At 43.7% G+C, this 17,500-nt stretch overlaps 1 protein-coding gene across 2 annotated transcripts in view; it reads right to left on the reverse strand.

Annotated features, from left to right (window-relative positions):
- syndig1l (synapse differentiation inducing 1-like) overlaps positions 1-17,500 on the reverse strand; it is a 31,542-nt gene that overhangs the window by 2,449 nt on the left and 11,593 nt on the right. For both annotated transcript variants that reach the window (XM_030345847.1, XM_030345846.1), the window contains one exon: positions 5,384-5,521. In XM_030345847.1, the coding sequence (XP_030201707.1) occupies positions 5,384-5,521 (138 nt within the window). The remainder of the gene's footprint in view (positions 1-5,383; positions 5,522-17,500) is intronic.

The raw sequence follows: 17,500 nt of genomic DNA on the forward strand, positions 1-17,500 counted from the left end.
GACCTGAGCATATCAAATCATTATTTTATTTTCCATCACCAATGGATATCTTGTCTAGACATATCTAGATTAAAGAATTATAAATAGCAGTGATGCATGACTTGAATTGTTATTTTCTGTTTTTATGATCCGAAAGCCACAACAGATGACAATGTATCAAATTGACTGACCACCATAATCAAAATACAATCTTTTGTCACTGCTCACACCAGGTCACCTTGGCATTAAACAATAATAAAATCAGTAGAATCAGAGAAAGTGAAACAGTGCATCCTATCCTCCCCGATACAAATTTTGAATGATGCCGTCATGACCCAATTCTTTTTTGCATGTGTCATCAAACCCAGAACACTCCTTTGAAACCAGATTTTGTTTGTGTCATCTATCAACCGTCTTTCGGGCATGCTTGCCTAGCTTTATTGCGTTTGAGAAAGTAAGACTGGGCTTTGTGGCTCTTCTCTCAAATGGCTCCAACTTCCACTCGGCAAGATATTTGCACAAAAGATGTATGTGCTGTTCACCAACAACCCTGAGGTAGTTGCGGGGGCGTTCCAAACATGGAACCTGAGGGAAGGTTTGGCTAACGAAAGCTCTCAGGCCTCAGCTGGAATACGGCCCACAAGGTCTAGGGGTCAAGAATGCTAATATAATACATTAAACTTATATAGCACTTTTCAGGGTGAACACAGAATAAAATCTTTTAATAATACCGTACATAAGTAAAAAGATAAAATAAGATAAAAATAGTTAGCAAAAAAACTGAAATAGGTATAGAAGACTAAGAATAGTTAAAAGGAAGGATGGGAGACAAGGGAAGGAGGTTATGTGTTGAAAGTGATCTTTAAAAGATCGGTTTTGAGGGCCTTTTAATGATGGGAGTGTGCTAGACTGTCGGATGTGGTTGGGGAGGGAGTTTGTCTCTCTGATTATCTGAACAGACAGAGGAGAAGACCATCTCTTAAAATGAAGATTTGTTTCTTAAACGTGGATTGTTAAGCAAAGCCGGAGCTAAAACTGACTCATCCATGAATGGCTTGATTAAATATCCCTCATAGCAACCGTAACCTGAAGGATTCTTTTTGTAACCCTGAAAGGACTCTCATGGGTGAAGGGTTTTGGGAAACACATCACAGAGGGTTACAATGCATTCTTCCTCTATGTTCAGCCACTTGTATTTGTGCGAGCATGAATATGCGACAAGACTTCATTAGATAGCGATAGGTCGGTGAGCGGCATTCAGTGTTTATCAGCTCATCCTCCACAGAGTGCTCGTAATGGGGGCCATTGAGTAAGATAGCATCGCTATGGCGACACGCATTGAGATGTCTTGTCACTTGTGGAACTCGATGAAACAATAGGAGATTCTTACAGTTGAACATGATCACACACACACACAGACACGCACACACACCCAGACACGCACACACGCACACGCACACACACACAGATTACAGAAAGACAGACGTACTGACACATCACGTGGCACACACACACACACACACACACACACACACACACACACACACACACACACACACACTAACATACACACACACACACACACACACACACACACACACACACACACACACACACACACACACACACACACACACACACACACACACACACACACACACACACACACACACACACACTAGCCTTCGTGTTGGCCAGATAATACAGTTGGTAGGTCCTTCAGGGTTGATACTGTGTCCCAGCCAGATAATGTCACATGGGCAGAGATTAGCATGACAAGAGTGGCCGGTAAACTCTGGGCTCTCCGCAGACGTTTCAAAGCTGAAAGAAACATTTACCCGCTTTACCAAACAAAGCATTCATCCTATTAGTGGAATTAATTAAAACTCTATTCTCTCCGCCCAAATGAGAGTCTGAAGCCTTGTTTTCCCCGGCCAGCGTCAGTGCTGTGTTATCATCATCGGCTCTCTTGGCAGCGGAGGCTGCAGCCTAAAAGGGTGATGCTAAGGTCTTCTCGGAGCACTCTCTCCACAATAAAGAAGAGGGAAATGACTCGAGTCTCCAGGCAGACAATAATAGACTTTGTCTGGGGCGTGTCCCAAGCTCTTCGAAGGCCCCCTAGATGGATGGCAGTTTGATCGGGTGACTCGGGGCTGTATCAGTTCCAAAGGATGAGTTGGAAACATCCTCGTCAGACCCCTTGATTTGCAAAATGTCAAAGAAACATTGTTCCAAGGACATCTTTCGATATCAAATTGATTCACTTTTTATCGATATAACCAGTGGGTTGGTTTCATAGTTTGCTGTTCGTGCATGCAAAGAACAAAAGCAGTCTTGATTAATGTCTGAAGTCAGCAATCAAACGTTAATTATCTTAGCCAATGTCAACTTTTTGTATCCTAATTTGGCTTGGTCACCAAGGCCAAAGCTTCCCCTAAACTAGGTGATTCTGCTGCTGTGCCTGCCTGCTTCTCCAGGCCCTATCTGGGTCAATGCTGGCAGATAGCCAACGTTATTGGAGGGGCTTGTGGGATTACATGGGGTGGTCAGTGTATTCGATGGACAGCAAACCATACTGACTTGTTTGTGGACTCCATTACAGTCCTATAACCCGTTTGTGGCTTTCCCCTGCAGCGAGGCAGGAGTAAGCACAGCGCCAAAGCTGCTACACAGTTCATCCCTGATGTCGGCTCAGTGCGTCAGGTGTCGAGGTAACCAAGTTATAGCCCGACGAAACGTTTTCTCAAGAGACAAAATTCCGTTAGCGACGTAAATTTTCAATCACTGTTAATCTGGAATCGGTAAGATCGTCTATCATCACGTGTTCATGTGCTGAATATTTGATCTATAGTAATTCTCGAGTCTTCCTTCATAATTGTAACACAATTGAAATGAACAGAAATGGTCCGAGTGATTTAGTGAACCATAAAAGCAAAGTGCACATGGTGCTCGCCCATTGCTCGAAATTCATCTTGCTAAGCAGCAGCGGACGACAGCTGGTGAACGGAGTGGGTTTAACGCGAGAGCATCACTCCATAACTACGGCCATCACTTCCATATAATTACCCAGGAAGACTCAAATGAGCTCCTCCAACAAGATTATAGACAGACTTCATCTGCCTCAGAGTGCTGCTGTCGTCAGACCAGACGGCTAAGTGTGTACGCCCCTGGTCATTCATTGGAAAAAACAACATTTTGGGTTTCAGGGGGAAACAGGTGGAGTATCTTGCTGTTTCTATGCATGATGTATACTGCATATGTGTGTCTGTTTCTTATTGTGGGTGTGTATGTGTGTCTGCCCATTGGCACAAATGAAAAGCGTTAAGATTGTTTATATCTTTGTCAGTGTGGGTCGATGCAGACAGTTGTTGTGTGTGTCTGTGTGTTTGTGTGTGTGTGTGTACAAGGTTAAGGAGATAACAGATTTCTACTCCGCTTTTGCCTAATGGACCAGGGAAGTAGTAACTGAAATGAATAATAAATCAATGCTTATTTTAGTGTGTGGAATGTAAGATACATCATGTGGGCTGTATTGCCGTTAATTAATGGTGAAAGATAGCGATTATCTATCTCAGTCTTTACTTCTGAATTACAAGTTATGTAAAATAGTATACGTTTGAGTCCCGGGTTTGTTAACATTAAAATCCTAAAAAGCCTAGTAACAAATGTGTACAAAGTCACATTATGTATTAAAAAAAATGTCGGGTTTAAAACCGGGCTCGGGCTCATAATTACACGTGTCAGGTCGGGCCGGGCACGGACGGAACGTGCACGGGCTCGGGCCGGGTCGGGCTTGATTTTCTGGGCCCGATCAAAGCTCTAATTCACAGGGCTGTCCTTACAGGTGACGCTGCACTGCACAGGGCATTACTGTTATAATGTTACTGCAGGCCTTGAGATATGGACGGCAGTGGTAAACTGGTGGCCCTGGACTGGGTGGTAGCTGTCAGAGTTGTGCATATATATATATATATATATATATATATATATATACATATAAAAAAAAACATTGGCCATTTGCTACAGGTTGTTCATAAATCCCACAGGTTCAAGGTATTGGATCTGCGATGCACAAGATAAACCAATCAAATCAATTGGAAAGAGAAAAAAAAATTCAGAAAGGATAAAGGTACCGGTACTTAAAGAAACTGTCCTTTCTTTACTGATTTATTCAGACCTGTAAAGGGGCCCCTATAACATAAAATGCTACATTTTACTCAAGCTTAGTAAAAGATCGGTTTTGAAAAAATGACTGAGGCATGAATCCTAAAGCGATGGTCGCATTTGAATTTCCCTGAAGGAGCATTCCCAAGGGATCAATAAAGTGTCTATCTATCTATCTATCATTTCAGTCAGCTGGCTAAAATATTATCGACTAGCCCCGCTGGCTATTTCCCCAAGTCCCTACGATCCACAGCCTGAACACACATATATACACATATATATGTTTACACACCTGTCCTCTTGGTGTATGATTAGCAAGACGTATGCAGCCGTCCCCACAGCTGGGGTGCGGGATGCGTGCCGGTGCATCCGTGTGTGAACGGGGCACCTGTTCCCTGCCCCGCCCCGCCCAACAGGTGCGCCACGGGGCCATGCATGATTCATGCAGCAGACGTCCCCGGTGCATACACGGGCCTGCATGTCTGCGTTTGTACATCTAATTCACGGTTTTCCCCTCGCGCGCGCGCGTGAGTGTGTGTGTGCGTGTGTGTGTGTGTGGTTTTGTTTTTGTGTGTGCAGGTGATGTCCTTGTTGTTTTTATTTGTTTGTCTTTTGCCTTTGGTTTTTTTCAGTATACACACACTATAGTTTGCTTGGGTGTGTGTGTGTGTGTGTGTGTGTGTGTGTGTGTGTGTGTGTGTGTGTGTGTGTGTGTGTGTGTGTGTGTGTGTGTGTGTGGGTGTGTGTGTGTGTGTGTGTGTGATTCTTTATTCAAATGCATGTGTGTAGTATGCATGCGTATGCATGTGTGCGGGAAGATGTGTGTGTGTGTGTGTGTGTGTGTGTGTGTGTGTGTGTGTGTGTGTGTGTGTGTGTGTGTGTGTGTCTGTGTGTCTGTGTGTTTGCATACATATTGAAGTATGTGTGTTGTGCTTGCGCGCATGCGTGTGTGTATGTCTGTGTTTGTGTGTGCCCACAGATGTGTAGCATGCATGCCTTGCATGTGTGTCGAAAAGACATGTGTGTTGTGTAAGCGTGCGTGTGTGCGTGTGTGCATGTGTACATGCGTGAGCATGTGTTCGTGTGTACCCATGCATGCTTATTGTATGTACGCGTGTGCATGTGTGAGGGTAGTCTGTGTCTGTGTGCATGCATGTGGAAGTATGCACGTTGTGTTTGCGTGGGTACGTGTGTGTGCATGTGTGTGAGTGTGAGAGAGTCTGAGCAGAGCTCTTCTTACCCCCTGTGAGAAGTAGAAGGCTGCTATCCCCAGAGGCCAGAAGCAGCAGAGCATGGAGAAGATAGCCAGGCCCAGGTGGTCTCGGGGAGGGACCACTATGAAGTTATCTTCACTCTCGCTATCGCTGGAGCAGTCCGTCTGCAACCACACACACACACACACAAACAGACACACATTAGTTACACCGCTATGAATTGCCAAGCAAAGACATAGATTCGTCCTTCGTTGTAATTCATCTTATGTTATGCATTTACCTGGAGCTTATTTGAACCATTGTTTAGACTATGGTTGTGATGATCGTTGATTGTTATAACGTGAGTATCTTATCAGTTATGGTTGAATAATAGTAAAAGTCACCAGTAATAAGTCTATTACTAATGTAATTCATTGTATTCGTCAACTTTTTTCAAACAATAACTTATACAGATAATAATACATGTTAATTTAATCATTTATGAATCATGCTTCGAATGATGTTCTACGCAGATCTTGCAGTATGAATGGAAACAAATGGAATGAATGGAAATGGACAAGCTAAACCTTCGAAAATCAAGGCCAAGAATGCAACGCAAAAGCAAAAGAGGAAAAGGCGATCGATACAATTCCCCAGTATTTACTACACAGCAACCACCGTGACATTCAGAGCAAATACCACACCAAGTGACAGACCACGATGATAAAGAGGCTACTAAACCATAAAAACTGTGTGGGCACAACAACCCAAAAAAGAGAAGATGCTACAAGGCTTACAGCTTACAAAACCAGCCCATTGAATGCAGAATCCTTCACTCCCAGGAATAGCACAACAATGGCATGTTTACTGCCCATTACTGTCCAACATATCACCGTGGAAACAACAGATGGTATTAGAGGGTGAAAAAAACAAATAATAATCTGCATAATGCTGCACCACATGTAGAAGGTAAAAGCGATGATGAATCAAACAAGCTCCCCGTCTATAATGTATTTGTGTCTCTACTTCACGCTCCAGGCGTGATTCGTTGTCTATGCAACTCTGGTGGGCTCACCTCTGAGCAGTGTGCTGTTTGGGGGGCCCCTGATGGGGTTATGAAATCTGTCTAGCAAGCGATGAACAATCGGTGTGTGGGTTTGGTCGTTTTTTTTTTTTTTTTACAAATTTACAAGATGTACTATGAGACACATGCCCCTTCCTCCCTTATCGTTTCATAAAGGACACACACACATTGGCGCCCGCACATGCACACGCACTAACACACACACACACACACACACACACACACATATGTACAAACACACACACACACACACACACACACACACACACACACACACACACACACACACACACACACACACACACGCACACACGCACACACACACACAAACACACAAACACACACTCACACACGTATACGGTTCATCGTCTTGACAAGACAAGGCAGACTAATCATTGCAGAGTTCTCGTCCGTAGCGAGATGCGCTTGTTATGTTATGACAACACGTTTTCTTTCCCCGTTGAAAGCCATTAATCAGCAAACATCTGTAAGGGATTACGCTAGGGGGGGATAGCACGGGTTTAGAGCGACGTGGAACACAGACAACAATGAAGAAATGGAGGCGTAGGAAATATTGGCCGGGCGTCAAAACCATGGAGTGTCGGGAGGGAGAGAGGGGAGACAATTACAATGTTAGGAAGGGGAATGCACACACTGCCATCGCCTGAAGCTGTGCGGCAAATGAAAAGAACAAGGCGTCTACATGAAGTAGGGAGTGTTAGCCCTGGAAGCATTGAGCTATAGTGTTTCTGTGGGGAAGACGGCATCTGTTGGGAACTGGAGGAGGCTCAGAGTCACACACGTTTGGGTGTGACTTAGAGTTATCTAGAGTCTTAGGCTGAACAAATCTAATTTGGGATGGGGTTACACTTTCTTTCGCTTCAATGCGGCTGGAGGTGTGGATCCGTGTGGATGTAAATGGCGTAACGGAAACCACAAAGTCAGCCAGCACTAGTTACGTTTTCTTGGGGGAAGTCAAGATGAAACGTCCTGCCCGGACACTGACTTTCTTAGAGAAGGTGTCTGTAAAGGTTTCCAATGATTAAGCTTTTTGTTTATTAGGCTCTGTGCCGTCTCCTACCAGAAGTTCTGCGAATAGGACTGCTGGATCTGAGATTGTGTTTGGAACTAACGTATGTCACGTATGTCACGTATCAATTGAAATTGGGTTAACCCATTCAATGTTGGAAGACTGAGATAGAGGTATACGGTTGCAATACATAATTATACTACTTAATTTCCACTGTCAACTCTGCTTGGCTATGCCTAGAGGATATTACCATCATTGTATTCACGCTGTCTTGGAACATAAACAGGTACACGAATGCAATGGTCCAAACACTTTTCTATTATATGTACGCGTGTTAAATACAAACAAACATCCGACCAATTTGACGGTCTATTGCAATAAAACAAATCCAACCAATAAGAGTGGCTAATCCCATGGAACGTACTATATTCCGTCCAATGATTAGGATGGAAGCTGGTACATACAAAATCTGACTAATTTGAGGGACTAAACCTACGTAATTCAACAAATTCTGACCAATGAGACGGAGGGAAGCTGTGTTACGGATCAGCGGCCAGTGCACCTGGAACAGCGGCAGAAGGATCATGATGTTGGCCTGGTCAGGTGTGAGTGTCAGGTAATCGAAAATCGGCTTAAAGGTTAGGGATGGCCTGAAGCCCATGAAAACCGAAAACCCACCGCGCTCCTGCAGCCAGTGTGTCTCAAATGGACAATCCATGCATGTTCAAATTCAAGTTCATGTCTTGTTTAGTCAGATGCACTGAACAACACACAGTCAGACTTGACATGGACATTCACTGGTAACTACCTATTTTGTGAAAATGATTCAAAAAATATGATATATACTGTAGATATAGAGACATATACTAATAAGCAATATGCACTTCAGGGGGGTAATAATATAACAGAATAAATAAATAATAAATAAATCCAATTATATACAAAACCTCAAATCCAATTATGTTCATATCCAGATATGTGCCAAAGTAAACGTTGTAAGCAATAACAAGCTACAACATAATAACACCATTATCTGCTATTACTCCAATTATTGTACCAGCCAAATATTACAAACTCACACACCTCCTTGCCGATGGAAAAATAACAAAAAATAAAACCACAACTTGGAAGAAAAACAAGCTTGGGGATGTTTTTTGGATTATGGAAACAAACCATAAACCGTTCTTGAATTATTCCTTTGAGTAATGGTTCTAATACATATTTCCTTCGTTCTGCGTGTTTCTAACCAATCCCGGGCCGGAGGTCCCAATGGCAACGTGCGCCGCCATCGACGGCTGCCAGTGAGCGCGGCTGTCGGGGGTGTGCTTCCTGTCACCGGGGGCAACCGCGCTGACAACTGACGGTCGGCAAATGGATGGTTTCACCACCGCGGCACGACAGCACGTCCAGGAAGAGGCCGTGTGTAATTTATTTGTCGCCAAATTTCCTCCCAAAGCTTGAAGGATGCGCGGCCCCTTCCGCTCCCATTCCAATTTTTTGTGTCCATGGCCGTTGTGTCCTCCAAGCCTGCGCGGCGCGCTTTGTATTCGGTCATTATTATGATTATCATTTGTGTTGTTGGTAAAATGGTTGGTGTGATGTGTGCGTCAGCGTGGACGTGGTGCTGCAGTAATCCGGTCAGAAATAACAGACATTTGTTCTGCTGATTATGGAGTGAATGATTGATAAACAAGATGAGTATAATCATAATTAATATGATTAAATAGTATTATTATTAGTAGTAGTAGTCGTCGTTGTTGAAGTCGAATAGTAGTAGGCCTATTAAGTAGTATTCAGTAGTAGTTGCAGTAGTAGCAGTAGTCATTTTACTGCAATATGTTTGAATCTTTAACCTTTCCCCTTGCATTTGAAGGGAAGCATTTCCATTGAAAGTCCATTACAGAATGTGTGCTGCCCTGGCCCAAATAATATATGGGGAAATAAAGCATTTCAGGGACATTGTGTGTGTGTGGCGTGTGCATGTGCATGTGCATGTGCGCGTGCGTGTGCTTGTGCATGTGCATGTCTGTGAGTGTGTGTGCATCCTCTGTCAGAAGGCTGCGAAGCTGGAGAGTAAGCTCTGCCTTCCTAAATGAGACCCTATCTGCGTGTTTCGAGACAGTTAGTTGGTGAATTAGAATTCACACTATGACAGGGGTGACACTGTTTGACTTGGGGTCAAACACAGCCACTGAGGTCTCAAACCATATGCTGGAGGATAAGGGAAAGCCAAGGCAATCTTCAACCTGAGCAAGTTAAGGACTTGCCATTAAAACGAATTATGCTAAAAAGTAAATTATGCTAATTCAAAGGACAATTATGCAAACATGCATTTATAAAACTGATGTAGAAATGGCATGAAATAGAGCTTAAATGATTTTTCTACACACAGATTTCAGCTGTTTTGTTTAGATTTGTTCTGCATGTTTTTAACTACAGAGGGAAAAAATGCAGATATTTCCTTTTAAGTCGCCAAGACAACACGTCCCGTAGTATTCCATAAAGACGCTCGTAGGAATATTTCCATTCATCCGTCGCTGTTGGTTTTCTTCACAGAGACACCACCTCAGAAATCAATAGGCACGGTCCGCGTGCAACGTATGGCCCGGGGAGAAGGTCGCTGTTCAAAATGAAGTCCTGACGCTTCATGAATGAAGGGACAAAAATCCAAATAAGAGAGCGAGACGAGAGAGCAGCGATCATCTCTGATTGGCCCAGAGTGTTTTCAACAACGTAAGGGCAAGCACGCCCGAATTTGGACAATCAATTCCAGCCTAGCCGAGAACCGGATGATCTTCCCTGTGAGACTAAAACGTGATGCGCTATGGATGGCCTCGCGAGGTGAGGCGAGGCGGGGCGTGATGTTCATTCGAAGACGTGCAGCGGTGAGAGGCCTCCTCTCAAAAGGCCATCCGCTCAATCCGATCGAAGTCTGTGGAATCAGTGGCCTCTTAACCGTCCACTCCCCAGCTAATGGTCGGCCTCTACCAAAGGTCTATGATGCCGAGTCCCATCGGACCACGACTCGACCCCACACCCCCCTTATCCGTGCGCCCCACCGCCCACGCGTCTTATGCTCCTGATCGTTATGTTAAGTTATGCCAGGGCAGGTCCTTCGTACCGGCACACACACACACACACACACACACACACACACACACACACACACACACACACACACACACACACACACACAGACCAACACACACACACACACACACAGACCAACACACACACAAACACATACACGCACACACACATAACCACCACACACTCACACACACTATCATAGTTGTCAGTGTTATTTCATTCATCCGCGGCCATGTGATTTGGTGCCTGCCTCAGCGACGGACGGAGACGGTGGGTTTTAAAACACGATGCTTTACGGCGCCGTTAATAACTCCGGATGTGATCCCGGGGTGGGGGGGGGCTGCTAGGCGCGGCGTAGGTGTGGTTAGCCTGCCGGAGCGACCTTGGTCAGACAGTGAATCATACAGAGCGTTATCTCCAGGGCTCGGCTCCCCGTCGCGATACATTACTCTCCTAACTCGCCGCCATATATTTTAGGAGGAATCACCTGTTTTATCATGGGATGTAAGTTTTATAGGCACGGCCAGTTATGGTGGGAAATTGCCCCAAATGTCAGAGATGGTTCAGCATCAGAGAGCAAACTGGTGTGGCTGGGAGATATCGGGAGTAGTCAGTGACGATGAGGGTCTGGAAGGAAATTCCATCTCAACCGTATATGTAAGATAACACAGCTAGGGGGAAGATTATCTTTCTATTACTTCCTCTGTCTTCGGGGACAAAACCTGACCCTTATTAATTTGGAGAGAAGTAACAGGTGGCTGTTTAAACAAGTGTCTCTCTCCGCTAGTCCCTCCCTACCCCACAGTCCCTCCACCTGGCGGGGGGGTCTTCCACATGGATCTATGCTATCTTCTGGAGAGTGACCTGTTTTAATAGATACTGTTGGAAACCCCCCCAGTATGTATCTCCGTGCCTGAGACCTAACACCTTGTTAACATGCAACCACATACACAGACACACGCAAGCACGCCACACACGCACACACACACACACACACACACACACACACACACACACACACACACACACACACACAAACGCTTGAGTCGAAAATTGGAAGGAAAACGAACACATGAAAACAGACACGGCATGCGTCCTAATTTATGTTGTAGGAGGCGACTCCAGATGGTTTTGTCTTCATTAAAATGCTGATTTAAGCCTTCCCCCCGGTACCGACATCTGTGAGTAAACACACACTCTGTATCAGAGTGCACTATTTAACTCAAAGCCACGTCCCCTTCTACGCGTTACAACTACACACTACTTGTTTAATGTCATCGTGCAACAGTCTGCCCCTCCCCCTCCCACCCTCCCCCCCGCCCCTCCCCACCCCCCCCCCCCCCCCCCCCCCCCCCCCCCCACCAATTATACACACAACACGCATACAAAACAAAAGTAAAGCAGCATCAAAGTACAGCCTGTTCCAGACAAACTGGAATACAATGCAAACCCGAAACACAGCATGATCTCGTTTCCTGTTTGTTTGTTGTTGGATTTTATTGCTTGTGTTATCCCCTCACTGCAAGGCATCGCGGATTATGAGCCTGAGAGCCACCCAGAAAGTAGTGCGCTCTGGGGATCAACAAACACCACAAACTATAGCGAGGTTATGCTGAACTGTCGTGCGGCACAGTCTGAACCGCTGTCTGTCACATACTCGGGCGGAGATGGGTGTGTGTGTGTGTGTGTGTGTGTGTGTGTGTGTGTGTGTCGTGTGTGTGTGTGTGTGTGTGTGTGTGTGTGTGTGTGTGTGTGTGTGTGTGTGTGTGTGTGTGTGTGTGTGTGTGTGTGTTGGGGGGGGGTTGCATTGAGCGCAGCGCTCAAAGACACCGCCCGTACGCTTTTGATTGGTCTGCGATGGCGACGGCAGTAGCACAGCATTAGCCTGAAGCGGCTACCATCCGTGGCTGTACAGGTAAATTGATTAGCCCGTGGCTACGGCCGTGTAGTGGAAGATTGCGGAGGAGCGAGACGGCGCCGCGTTAACATATTCACATCCGATGACTGGGTGACAAAGCTAATGGAGGGAGACCGACTAGGGCTTGGAGACCGCAGCGAAAGAGATGAAAAGAAAAAGCCGCAGGCAGGGTTCTTTTTATGGCGTGAAAAGTTTGCCGCCCTTTCTCTGTCAGCCCGGTGATGTGAATCAAAAAGGAAGTGGAGGAAAACCCTAGAGGCCAAACAAAGTGATATTGGGAGCCGTGGATGAATCATAATAATCCAGCGACACCATCAACTAGTACATGGACGAAGAAAAATACAGATAGAACAGAAGAGACAACACAAAAGCCTGTAATGGTTTTACACACACTCTCCCCCAGTGTGCTTTTGAAAAAGGGTTCACATGTAATCATTCAGAAGGGAAAGCTGTGGGGAAGCAAACCTCATTTTAATTGTCATTTCTCCGAATGCAATGTTTATATTGTGTTGTTTTGTGTTGAAACATAATTAAAATAGTACTAGACTGCCTGCCAGTGTAGTTTGGCTTCTGGGTTTGGTCCAAATCATTTATTGGGGTAATCCATGGTTGGCTAACTTGAGGGGAAATATTGGCAGATTTAGTGTGTTCTGTGAATTGAAGAAGTGTAGTGCGGGATTCGGCCATGGATGAATGACTAATAAGCCAAACTCACACATCACAAATTGCAACTGGCGTACGTGCTCAGAAAAAAATAAGGAAAGAAAATACCCCTACGTCTCTCATCGTACCAAGACTAAATGTGGTGTGAAAACCGTCTCATGAATAATAGCTGAGATAATTTTGTGTAAAATGGTGACAAGTAATGTAATTTGGTATGTATGATGTTGAGATTGTTAGTATTCTTGTCATCTTGTGAGAAAAAAAGCGTTGATGAAAGACTGGCCTATCACAAAAGACTTCCTAATGCTTTCTGTTTCATAGAGTTGAAAATCCATTCTGAAACACACACACAGACACACATGTATATATATATATATATATATATATATATATATATATATATATATACCTCAACACTATATATAGTGTCTACATACATACAGTATATGTTCTGTATATATAGTGTCGAGGGTGTCCCTGAGCAAGACACCAAACCCTAACTTCTCCCGACGACCTGGCTGTCACCTTATATGGTTGATGCCACCGTTTATGAGTGTGTGTATCGCTTTGGACAAAAGCGTCTGCTAAATGCCCCGTAAATACATGTTTATGTAAATGTACACATGCATGCATACATACACGCACACACACACACACACATGTATATGGATATATAAATATATACACATTTTGTACGATCCGTTACTTCTAAGAAAAAAAAAAGCAGGCTTTGAAATCTGGCAGGCAAAGCCACAGGGACGCTGAATTGAAATGATCCAGGAGATATCTGTGTCATTTCCTGGTAAATGAGAATTGGAATACCGCCGATGGATTTCACTGGAAGGCGGCTGGGATCTTTATCCATACTATTCAGGCTTGGGTATGGTGCGTGCTCAGTGGGGTAAAGCACAACTCCATTTCTGATTCATAGAAGGAATCCAACGGCAGATCCATGGGAAAACCTCAGTTGGCCCCTACAGATTTACAGAGCATGTATATCCTTTCAATCATCAATGGCAGTGAAGGAGAGTCAGCAGCCAATGATAAAATACGTTTTCTTTTAAAGATTGGATGAGTTTTCTTGTAGAGAAGGTGGTCGAGCTTGTTTTGGAGAATGAGTCTTTCACGAAAACACTGCAAAATGTGCAAATTAAAATCTTTCTATTGGAACAAACATACAGGAGATAGTGTTACAGATGGCAGACAAATGGAAAACTATGCACCGTGTGCCGTGTTCAAATAATTTAGAAGAGATTTCTTCATGCGGGTGAAAACGAAAAAAAAAATGGAAATTGCTAATGCTCAAAACACACAGGATCACCCCAGCAGACAAATGGTTTGTGCTGTGATGATACCTGTTGCTTCCTGTTAAAGAATGGCTGAAGTGACAACATCCCCTCTCCTCACAGGGGCTGCCCGTGTCACTTCCTGTGGTCACTGCTTCCTGCATTCTGGCCATCTGTGTGTCAACATGTTGTGCTTCGCTGTGCTCTGTCCTCCTCCGTGTCCTTCCGTCTAATAGGACATTTATGTCACAGAGTCACTACATTGCATAATGTTTTTGTATCACATGAATGGAGATACAATTATATATATATATATATATATATATATATATATATATATATATATATATATATATATATATACACATATTTATTTAGTTTTTCCTTTGCTTAAGGTTTTAATATGTGTTATGGATATAGTTTAATCTCAGGTTCCGCATTCATTGTTATATTATAAACCCTGCAACACCACTAGAGCTCGTCACAAGATTTAAATTATTTAAAGACAATCTTATATAGGCCAATTAGGTTTGAGTTTTGGGGACAGCTCCAACTTTTTTAATTATTTACATTCCATTTGTGCAAGACAAACAGTACTGCACTGGACAGATAGGAAATAGGCTTTAAATCAGCACAATCAGCCGTTTTCTTTTGTCATCTCAAAATTCTGCTCATTTTTATGACCAAAAGAATGAAAGAGGAGTTTTGTAACATTTAAAGAGTCTTTCTCAATTTACACACACTAGCACAAAAAGCAATACTAATGACACTGCCAAATTTAAAGTTGACTTAAGTTGACTCATTAAACAGTTCAATAACTATTTGAGTTGAGCCACAGCCAAATTTAATTAGAAGCCAGCATGACTTTGATTGTGGCAACGCAACGATGCAAGAAGACAAAGTAGGTTCAAAGTCAAACTGTCACAACAATTTGGACCGAGCCAGCTTCTGTCTTCAGCTTTGTCGTTTCTGTCAGTTCCCGCTTCTCAAGTTGGATCTTACGGAACTTAAGGTTGACTTAAAAGCGAGGTTTGTCTTTGGTCTCCAAGAACAGACTGTCATGCCTGTCTGCTACCCTTGTAGAGGTTGTACTCACTGGGACTGCACAGTCCTTTGGTGTTGGCAGGAAACAAACTGGTCTAGCCACGACAAACTTGGACAATTTAACCTCATAGTTTGACAGTAAAAGCTGCTTTGCTTTACCGTTTCACAAAATTAATAATTAATCATATTATACGCAGGAGGGGGGGGGGGGGGGGGGGTTAGCTCTATAAATGTGAAACAAACATACCATTTCACATGCATTAGAATGAAAATAATAAGAGCCACTGCCGTTCATTTGCTTATTTGTTAAAAAGTCTATTTCTATTATTCTATTCCATTAAATCTATTTCAACCCCAGATGTGTTCAACCAAGCAACACACTATACTGTATTTGCTGGGTTCTTCCATCATACATATGGCTGAACTCTCACGCATCCAGGTGTGTTGTGACTATGGAGTACATTTATGAAATGGCTGGTCATGGCTGGTCATGGTCATGGCACATCCCACCTGTAAACACTGGCTCTCCTTAGGTCCTGAGGCTCTGCCGTAGCTTACAGCCCTGTAGCTCTGGCTACGAGTTCAAACCGCATCCGTAGAGACTTGAGTCAAAAGCAGTGAGGTATCTCACACTAGAGACCGATTTGGAGGCTCTAAATGCAGCGATACGGAGAGGGGCAGACTTAGTCACGGCAAAACAGCCGCCTCTCTCCTCTTCTAGCCTTGGATATCTTGTATAAGGCGAGGGGGGAAAGTAGAAGAGGAAATTTGGTGGTGTGCTTTTGGAAGAGTACTTAGAGAAGAGAGTGGTTGCTCTCGAATGGCTAACACTGGGCGAGCGAGATACAGAGAAACCGGAAGTGGTGTGGAAAAAAGAAAGGCCTATTATCGTTGCGAACTAAAACGTGTTCTCCTCTAAAAGATTTAGGCTCTATGCAAGGCTACTGACGCATAATGGACCAAGAACAGACTAAGGATTTTCAGCGAATGGAGTCATTGAATCCCCTCGGAAGTGAAACATCCAAATAGAAACCAAAAATATAGACGATAAAATAAAATACATAGTGGGTTCAGATACAGGTTATCCATGCAGAGGTCTGCAGAGGGACGAAGAGTCAGGATATCTACAGGTCAGATAGTGGATGTCTGGGAGCAAACCAAATACCTTTGGGCTGCCAGTCGGAACGCCCTAACCACCCTGCCCTCATATAATCTGATTACTGCAAACAAATCCTATCTAGCGCTTCCGTCATAAATTGATGTATGTGGCAATTACTTCCGATGCTCCAGTGAGTCCACAGCGTCACAGATGAGAAATGTCAAACATGGAACTAATAAGAGGTGGATGATCCTCTGTCATTAGGCCTGACACATATTAATATTACACCGATGATGGAATCAGAAGAATGATTGCCCGCAAGATTGTCTTCAATGGAAATGTTTTTTACCCGCTTTTGTTGCGATTCTTTTGCTTTCTTTTGTCGGATCCTACGAATCCTTTCAATTAGACATGAGGCGTCAAGGGGTGATGTTTGTTGATGTCCACGCATTCATATTCACAATATGTCGTTCTTATTTCTGTTAATAAATACATCGTGCATTGTGGTTTATGCCAGTGGGATCTTGAAGACTATCGTTGATCAAAGATATTACACTCCTGATGTGTTTTTAATTAGAATGTCTTAATCCTGAGGATTCTGTGTCTTACGGTACGCTGTATACACCTAAGCCTCCTTCTGTCACTGAGCAGAGGGGGTTATTTTTATTGCTAGTCATAAATTGTGGATTAGAGCTATCATTCTCATGTAACAATAAGTATTCCTTTAAAAACTGTGATGGGCATATTATGAAATATTTAATGTTTTGCTTGGCTAAAGAACATCATGACGCCTACAAATGTTTTATGAATATTCATAATCCTTTAGCGATTTAGCATGACTATTACTCATTAAGGAGAAGCTTTGATCCAAAGTGACTTACGTTGGGTGTTAGGCATCTGTTAAGGATTTATTTCAAATGTATTTATTCATTAAACTTGTCCAACGCTGA

This window comes from Gadus morhua, chromosome 21 (genome assembly GCF_902167405.1).
Source record: "Gadus morhua chromosome 21, gadMor3.0, whole genome shotgun sequence".
In the NCBI taxonomy this organism is placed as follows: domain Eukaryota; kingdom Metazoa; phylum Chordata; class Actinopteri; order Gadiformes; family Gadidae; genus Gadus; species Gadus morhua.